The following is an 8,763-nucleotide window of genomic DNA, read 5'->3' as shown; positions in this document are numbered from 1 at the left end:
CTGAGCCAATCAAGAACCGGGAGGCGACCTTTGACCTTGACGAGAAATGCTAACGTTGCTGATGCTGTTAGCTTGCTCTCCCATTGGTTCTGTGGGTCTGTCAGCTGGGTTGTGATTGGTTGTCTGTCTCGCTCTGATTGGCTGGCTCTGCTTCACTCTGATTGGCTCCTCTCTCTCTCTCTCTTTCAGTCACTGCGCTCCTCACTCGTCCCTTCTCTTCTTCTCCTGCCAAGGTAAGACGCTTTTTTTCTTCTTCTGTCAAAATAAAGTCTAGTGACAATAGGGCTTTTATTTTGACGTTTCATTGAACATAATGAAACGTTTAATTTTTCTAAAAAAATCTTTCAAAACATAAAAGATGTTTAAAGTATTTCTAAAATAATAATAAAGGGGATTTTTTCAGCGATATGCGTCTTTATGGTTCAACCCAGAAATCAAAATAGGAAAACAAACGGTGTTCTGGAGGAGGTGGTCAGAGTTATTGATCTCTGTACAGGTGCTCTCTGTAAACCCTCTGCTGAGTGAGCTCAAGAGTGTAACCTGCAAGAGGAAGGCGACTTTTGGAAGTACCTGCAGATCAGAAACTGGATTATAAAAAAATGACTGCCCGACAAAGCAGAAAACCCAGTAGCTGTTTTTTTACAGAAGCCATGCAGCCACAGAGCATCAGCATTTTACAATAACTTCATTTACCTGACCAGCTGCACACGTGAAAATCTGAGAATAATTTGGCAGAGAGATCTTGAATGCAAAATTGATAAAGACACCTGGGAACAGATTCTGGCTGATAATGGAAAATAAATCAAGGAAATTAGAGGCAAATTTATTCAATATAAAATTCTACATCACTTTTACTGGACACCATGTAGGCTTTTTAGGATAGGGCTAATATAATAGAAACAGGCACCTTTTTGCACCTTATATGGGAATGTGCTACAGACAGACCCTTCTGGTATAAAATACTGACATACCTAAAGAAATGGGCAAGAATTAGTCTGCCAGCTTCCCCTCGTCTATGTCTTCTACCTAGTCTTCTTCTAGGTGACAGAACAGTAATACCTAAATTGACAAAAGATGCACACTCAGTGCTGATGGTGGGCATAGCCTCAGCTGCCAGAATTATATTGAGACAATGGAAATCGCCCAGCGGACCAACATTCCAAGAATGGAAAGTTCTGATGACTGAAACTGTGTCATATGAAGTTATGCTGGCTAGAATACGGTGTAAAGGGCCTGTGGTCCGAGGAAGTTGGGATGACTTTACAGAATATCTGACATCTAACTAGGGCCCAAGTCCAAATCTTTGTACATGTCTAAATCCATGTTTCTGTTCCATGTCTTATGTAATGTATGCCTGTCAAGATTAGATTTTGTACACTCTGCTCTTTTTTTTTTTTTTTTTTTTTTTTACCAGGGACCATACGTGTTATGTTATGGTCTGATCCTAAACCTCATAGCTTTTTTCATTATAATGAGCCGTGAGCTTTATGTACCACAGTTTGCAAATAACAACTTTAATTAGGAAATAAAGGGGATTTTGCTCAGATACTGAAACGAGGCAGGAGATGAGAATCTGTTGTTGCTGCTGTCCCGTCCTAATCAGCTTAGCTCTAATTGGACGATAACCTTTTGTCCAACCGGCCCCTCTGATTGGCCCACCAGCCTGTTTTTGCCCCGGGGCTGTGAACCAATCAGATTTCAGCCGACGTCCAGTGGCTGGTTCTGTTTGATTTAATATAACACACACGCACACACACACACACACACACACACACACACACACACACGCACGCACGCACGCACGCACACACACAGACACACATAGACACACACACATAGACGCACATAGACACACACACACAGACACACACACACACACGCACAGACACACACACACACACACACACACCCACACACAGACACACACACATAGACGCACATAGACACACACACACAGAAACACACACACACACACACACACAGACACACACACAGACACACACACACACACACACACGCACGCACACACATAGACACACACACAAACACACACACACACCCACACACAGACACACACACACACACACAGACACACACCACAACACACACACACACACACACACCACACACAACACACACACAGACACACCACACACACACACACACACACACAGACACACACACACACACAGTTCTTTAACTTTTAAAATGAAGAAATTCAGCTTCAATAATTAAATCACAGTTTAAGTCTTTATTTCAGTTTTTGAATCTCTGATGTATCTTGGCGCCTGACCACAGCGCTGTGGTCAAGCGTGGCGTGGCGTGGCATGGCAGGGCGGGGTGTGGCGGGGCGTGGCGTGGAGGGGCATGGCGTTACGTGGCGTGGCGTTACGGGGTGTGGCGTGGCGTTACGGGGTGTGGCAGGGCGTGGCGTTATGGGGTGTGGCTTGGCGTGGCGTTACGGGGTGTGGCGTGGCAGGGCGGGGTGTGGCGTGGCGTGACGGGGTGAGGAAACGGGTTCCGTCACATTTTCTGTTTGTTTGAGTCAGTTTGTCTCTGCTCTCTGTTGCTAGGCAACTGCAGCCCCGGCAATGGAGCACTCCCACATGAATCACAGCGCCATGGCGATGGACCACACCCACCATCATCACCCCGCACCGCAAGCCCCGCCCACCGTGGCGGCCGCCGGCCACGCCCACGGAGCCGCAGGGCATGACGATCGCTGTGGAGGCCATGGAGACCATGGAGGAATGGTGAGGGGTGTGGCCTCTGGTCATGACATCATGATTTATTTTTTATGAAAATCAGCCAAACACATTTACACTGGGTTCCAACTTAATATGCAAATTGGATTTCAGCCATAAACATTTAATTTTGTGTTTGTCAGTCAAACTCACGGCTGGTCGTGTGTCTCAGGTCTCTGAGGTCACCTGTGATCATTAGTCTGCCAGGTGAGCCCAGTTAGAGGAAAACTAGTTGAGTCAGAGGTTCCATGTTAAGCAGCCCCAGGTGTGGAGCAGCAAGGAGAAGAGAAAAGATGTCTGCTGCTCAGAGACGTCAGATGGTGCACTGCCTTGGAAAAGACATGAAAACATTGGACATTTCTCACAAACTTAAGCGAGCTCATTGCACTGTTTAAAGATTTGTGTCTGAGTCAGAGCACAGACGGGTTCACTCAGATGAAGGCATAATTAAGAAGGTTTCTGCCAAACAAATCCATAGGATGCTGCTAAAATGCCTTTACAGACAGCAAACAGGTATTTGAAGCTGCTGGTGCCTCTGGAGTCAGGGTCAGGGTTAGAACCTCTCGCTGTACGATCCTCCAGAGGCTTGCTGTTGTGCAAAAACCTTCTACTCAGCCACCCCTAACCAGGGCTCACAAGCAGAAACCCAGTGGGCCCAGAAATACATGAAAACCAGTTTCCAGACTTATTTACTGATGAATGCCGTGCAACCCTGGATGGTCCAGATGGATGGAGGAGTGGATGGTTGGTGGAAGGCCACCGTGTCCCAGCAAGGCTGCAACGTCAGCAAGGAGGTGGCGGAGTCCTGAGGCCCGAATAATGGGAAGAGAGTCGGTCGGCCCTTTCAGGGTCCCTGAAGGTGTGAAAATGACTTCGGCGAAGTATGTAGAGTTTCTGACTGTCCACTTTCTTCTGTGGTACAAAAAGAAGAATCGTTCTTTCAGTAGTAAAATCATCTTCATGCACGACAACGCACCATCTCATGCCACTAAAACTACCTCTGAGGCTTTGGCCTCCATGGGCATAAACGGAGGAAACCTCATGGTGTGGCCACCATCATCCCCTGACCTCAACCTACTGAGAAGCTTTGGATCCTCAAGCAAAACATCTATGAGGCTGGGAGACAGTTCACATCCAGACTGCAGCTCTGGGAGGCTGTTCAGACATCCAGCAAAGAAATCCAACCACAAACTGACAAGTTCAGGTGATATCTAAGAAGGGCTCTTATGTTAACATGTAATTTGGCCTGTTGAGATGTTTTTGATTGAAACAGCTTTTGATGTCTGTAAATATGACCTTCTAATGCTGCAAAGTCAACAAATGACCATTTTCAGTTCTTTACAACCTACAAAATGTTTTGAAAATCTGTTGTGCATAACAGCTTGGAACAGTGTATTTTGAGTTTTGCTCGATAAAAATCAAATTATACTCTGACTGTTGATGACTTGAACATTTTACTGACTGTCATTTTCATTGACTATTTAGGAAAATCGGACAAAAATATCATTTGCATAATAAGTTGGAACACAGTGTAATTTACAAGAAACCCTGAGTCATAAAGCGTCATTATATATGTCCTTACAGTTTTTCTGCAGAATCACATCAAATAGGAGGAGGGGATTTTCCTCATTTTTTCATAATGAATTTGATTATCATTATTATTATTATTATTATTATTATTTTACTAATTTCCAGGAGGGTTAAGTTTGTACTTGAATAAATGAGTCATTATAGTTATTAACTATAAGTATAATTACAAAAGGAATCATACATTTGAACTAAGTAACAACATACATACAGTATATAACCGTTATACAAACATGTGTAATGTATATATGTGTGGTGATGCTAACGCTAACCCTGCCCTGCTAGCGGATGACGTTCTACTTCGGCGTGGAGAACGTGGAGCTGCTGTTCACCGGGCTGCTCATCAACTCGCCCGGCGAGATGGTGGGCGCCTGCATCGGCGTCTTCCTGTTGGCCATTTTCTACGAGGGGCTGAAGATCGGGCGCGAGGCGCTGCTGCGCCGCAACCAGGTCAACATCCGCTACAACTCCATGCCGCTCCCAGGGGCTGATGGGACGGTGCTGATGGAGACGCACAAGACCGTCGGGTGAGAGGCTAACCAGGCTAACCAGGCTAACCAGGCTAATGCTAACTGGGTTAAGTGGACAGGTTTTCCTGTCCAGTATCGTCATGGCAACAGTGTAAGACGTTTCCATGACGTTCCTGTGAGTTCTGGCAGCTTCTTTGTGAGACTGAATAAATACAGTCAGCATCACGTCAACATAAGCCTTCGTTAGCTTTGATGCTAATAACAGACAGAGATTTCCTCGTGGTTTTTTTTGGTTTTTGTTTGTTTTTTTAACAGCTGGTTTGTAGACGAAGGAAAGGCTGTCTTTTGTTATTTTGAAATACTTTAACTTTAGTATTCATATTTTTTATGAATACTAAAGTTTTTTACGTTTAAGATGCACATTAATGTCATATATATTTTAGACATTCCTATTTGTTATTTTTCTTACTCATCCTGTACTTTTTTTCTGTATTTATTTTTATTTTTTTCTCCAGGTTTTTGGTAAATATCTTTTATACATTTATCTATATTTTAGTATATATATTTAGTTTTTGTGTTTTAATAGGTTTGCATAGTGATTAGCATAATCAAAACACAAATAACTTCAGCTGCTGCTGTGATGCTAACGCTGCACCTGCCTCCCCGCAGGCAGCGGATGTTAAGCCCCGCCCACTTCCTGCAGACGCTGCTGCACATCATCCAGGTGGTGGTCAGCTACTTCCTCATGCTCGTCTTCATGACCTACAACGCCTACCTGTGCATCGCTGTGGCGGCGGGCGCCGGCGCCGGCTACTTCCTGTTCAGCTGGCGCAAGGCGGTGGTGGTGGACATCACCGAGCACTGCCACTAGCCAATCAGGAGGCAGGATCACGCTGACATCACTAATACCCACCAATGTAGAGTTACTAACAATGTTAGCTAGACACTTTCTTTTAGCTGCTAACATGCTAGCCACACCGCTATGGTTACCATGGTAACGGGTTAGCAAGAACATGCACAAGCATATAAGACTACAAATCCCACAATCCCTCTTTGCGATGGACTACAATCATGATTTTTGTGAGATTAGCTTATTGTTGTTTTTTTTCCCCCTTATCCACCCGCTTCCTGTCAGCCAATCAGAGCCCAGGCAGCGTCTGATTGGCTCAGGCGGCGCCGCTCCTCGTGACATCACAAGTGGATTTTGGCATGTGCCGAAAACTGACAACTGACCCGTCAATCAAATCAATCACCTGATCATCAAACCGATTTCCATTACAGTTCTGACTAAAAAAAAAAAACACAAAAAATCACGTAAATATTTTCACTTCCTGTTTTCTGCCTTAAACACCCCGCCTTTTGCCTTAACGCCGCAGCTAGCCTGTAGCTAGCTAGCCGGGACAAGCTAATGAGGGAAGTGAAGGCCAGTACCAGCGCCGTTCCGGGTTTTCTTCTTTGGTGGTGCTGAAACTGCACCGGCCGAAACACCAACACCTGCTGAAGTTTTTTACGTTTTCAGAAATGAGTCGCGTGGCGTGGCGTCGCGTCACATTACGTTATGTGGCGTGGCGTGGCGTGGCGTCGCGTCATGTGGCGTGGCGTGGTGTCATGTGGCGACGCCACGCCACATGCCACGTGGCTCTGTGTTCATTCTGCCTCAAGGTGGATGTTTGTTTGTTTCTGTGTCTTAAGAACAGCAGACACACTGGGAAACCTGGGCTCGTTTTTGCGTTTCTTTTTGTTTCTTTTCACTGAAAGTCAAACTTGAAAAAATGTTTTTTGTCTGTCTGTCTGTCTGCCTGCCTGTTTGTCTGGTTGTGATTAATTGTGATTATTTTTTGATGTTTTCGATTCACCCCGAGAAGAGGGCGGAGCTTGCTGAACAGACCAATCAGGTCGCAGGGAGACGGCTCACATGGGACAGGATGTAGTTTTTAAAATACATCCAAAAGAACCATTTTTAAAAATCTGATTTCATGATTTCATGAATATGTTTGCAGATTCCATTTTTCATGTTTATTGTGTTCAGCTGAAGTGAAGCTCAGCAACAAACTTTCAGTGTTTTTCTGTTTTTATGTCAGAAAATGCTGCTTTATTTTGTAGGGTTAATTTTTTATTTTTATTTTAATTTGAAAAATTTTTTGACAGCCATCATGTTTTTGTTTTTTTTCCTGGTGTAGCTGTTCTTTTCACAATAAAACTATCTCCTTTCTCAATAAAAGTCTCCTGTCACAGTAAAAATACTGTTTCTAAATAAAAGCCTCGTTTCTCGTTAACAGGGCGTTTTCTCGTTAAGGGGCCAAAGCTAACGAGCTCGTCTCCGCCTTCACGGTGTGAATGGGAAGCTGTTAACGTGTGTGATGATGTGATGATGTCGTGATGATGTCGTGATGATGTCAGTCTGTGAAGGAAAGTGTTTGACCAATAAAGAAAATATGTAGAAAAAATGGGGAAAGTGAACTGTTGTGATGCTGCAGGAGTCGAGAAACACAAAGACAAATAAAGTTTTGAAGGACAGGAAGTCGTGTTGTCGTTTCAGAGTCTGGGCTCTTCTCTAAAATATTTCTCTCTATATAATCATTTTGTTTTATTATATTTCAGGAAGTCTAACTTTCATTCATTTCTTAAAATAAATATATTTTTTAAATAATATATGTATTTCACACTTAATGTAATTATTTTTCCACCCAGATCAAGAAAATAAAATGCGTAACAATTAAACTTGACTAAGAAAAACAGGACAGAATAACGGAAAAATGGAATGCAACATGAGAGAAACAGTTTTTCAGTTTTTACTGTAAATACATTTCTTTATTTGGATATAGGTGATGATATGGATGTGTATGCAAAATCTTATATCTATATTTAATGTATAGGTATATGTGTGTGTGAATATATATATATATATATATATATATATACACACTACTCACAAAAAGTTAGGGATATTTGGCTTTTGGGTGAAATTTATGGAAAATATAAAAAGTTGACGCTACAGTGATATTATATCATGAAAGTAGGGCATTTAAGTAGAAGCATGCACTGGTGATTTCCTCATCTCAAACAATTTCTTGAAACAAAAGCCAACAACAGTGGTGGATATACCACAACAAAAAATGTCAGTGTCAATAACTTGTCATGTGCCCTTGAGCATCAATTCCAGCTTGACAGCGACGTCTCATGCTGTTCACAAGTCGACTTATTGTCTGCTGAGGCATGGCATCCCACTCTTCTTGAAGGGCGGCCCTCAGGTCATTGAGGTTCTGGGGTACAGAGCTCCGAGCCTCTACACGGCCACTCAGCTGATCCCATAGGTTTTCTATGGGATTCAGATCTGGAGAAAGTGCAGGCCACTCCATTTGAGGTACCCCAGTCTCCAGCAACCGTTCCCTAATGATGCGACCTCGATGAGCTGGAGCATTGTCGTCCATGAAGATGAAATTAGGCCTGTGTTGTTCATGCAGGGGCACAATGACTGGATTAATGTTGTTATTCAGGTAGTATGGGCTTGTCACAAAGTGTAGGGCAGTTCTGTACTGACTAGACTCACCTGCCCACACAGTAACACCACCACCACCAAAGGCTCGTCTGGTGACAACAGTGGCTGATGCATAGGGCTCTCCTTGACGTCTCCAACATCGTTGGCGGCCATCATTTCTGCTCAACATGAATTGGCTTTCATCAGAGAACAGCACTGAGGCCCACTGGTCCTCGTCCAGCGTAAATGCTCCCTGGCCCATGCAAGACGATGACACCTGTGCCTGGTGGTGTGGTCAGGTACCCTTGCAGGTCGTCTAGCACGCAGACCATGCTGATGTAAACGGTTTTGAATGGTCTGACGTGACACTTGGGTGCCTCTCACCTCCCTTAAACGTGCCTGGAGTTGAGTGGCATTCATCATCCGGTTCCACAGGGCACTGTTCACAATGAAGCGGTCATCAGTGTGGGATGTGGCCAAAGGA

General features: G+C 44.0%; 1 protein-coding gene across 1 annotated transcript in view; it reads left to right on the top strand.

Moving 5' to 3' along the window:
* slc31a1 (solute carrier family 31 member 1) overlaps window positions 1-7,318 on the top strand; it is an 8,862-nt gene extending 1,544 nt beyond the window's left edge. The window contains exons 2-5 of the mRNA XM_030066052.1: window positions 190-233; window positions 2,574-2,753; window positions 4,617-4,858; window positions 5,471-7,318. Coding sequence (XP_029921912.1) covers window positions 2,592-2,753; window positions 4,617-4,858; window positions 5,471-5,672 — 606 coding nt within the window. The 5' untranslated portion in view covers window positions 190-233; window positions 2,574-2,591 and the 3' untranslated portion in view covers window positions 5,673-7,318. The remainder of the gene's footprint in view (window positions 1-189; window positions 234-2,573; window positions 2,754-4,616; window positions 4,859-5,470) is intronic.
* The last annotated feature ends 1,445 nt before the right edge of the window (window positions 7,319-8,763 follow it).

This window comes from Myripristis murdjan, chromosome 12 (genome assembly GCF_902150065.1).
Source record: "Myripristis murdjan chromosome 12, fMyrMur1.1, whole genome shotgun sequence".
Classification (NCBI taxonomy): domain Eukaryota; kingdom Metazoa; phylum Chordata; class Actinopteri; order Holocentriformes; family Holocentridae; genus Myripristis; species Myripristis murdjan.
Note: the sequence above shows the minus strand (reverse complement) of the source record. Positions and strands in the feature narration are given on the sequence as shown.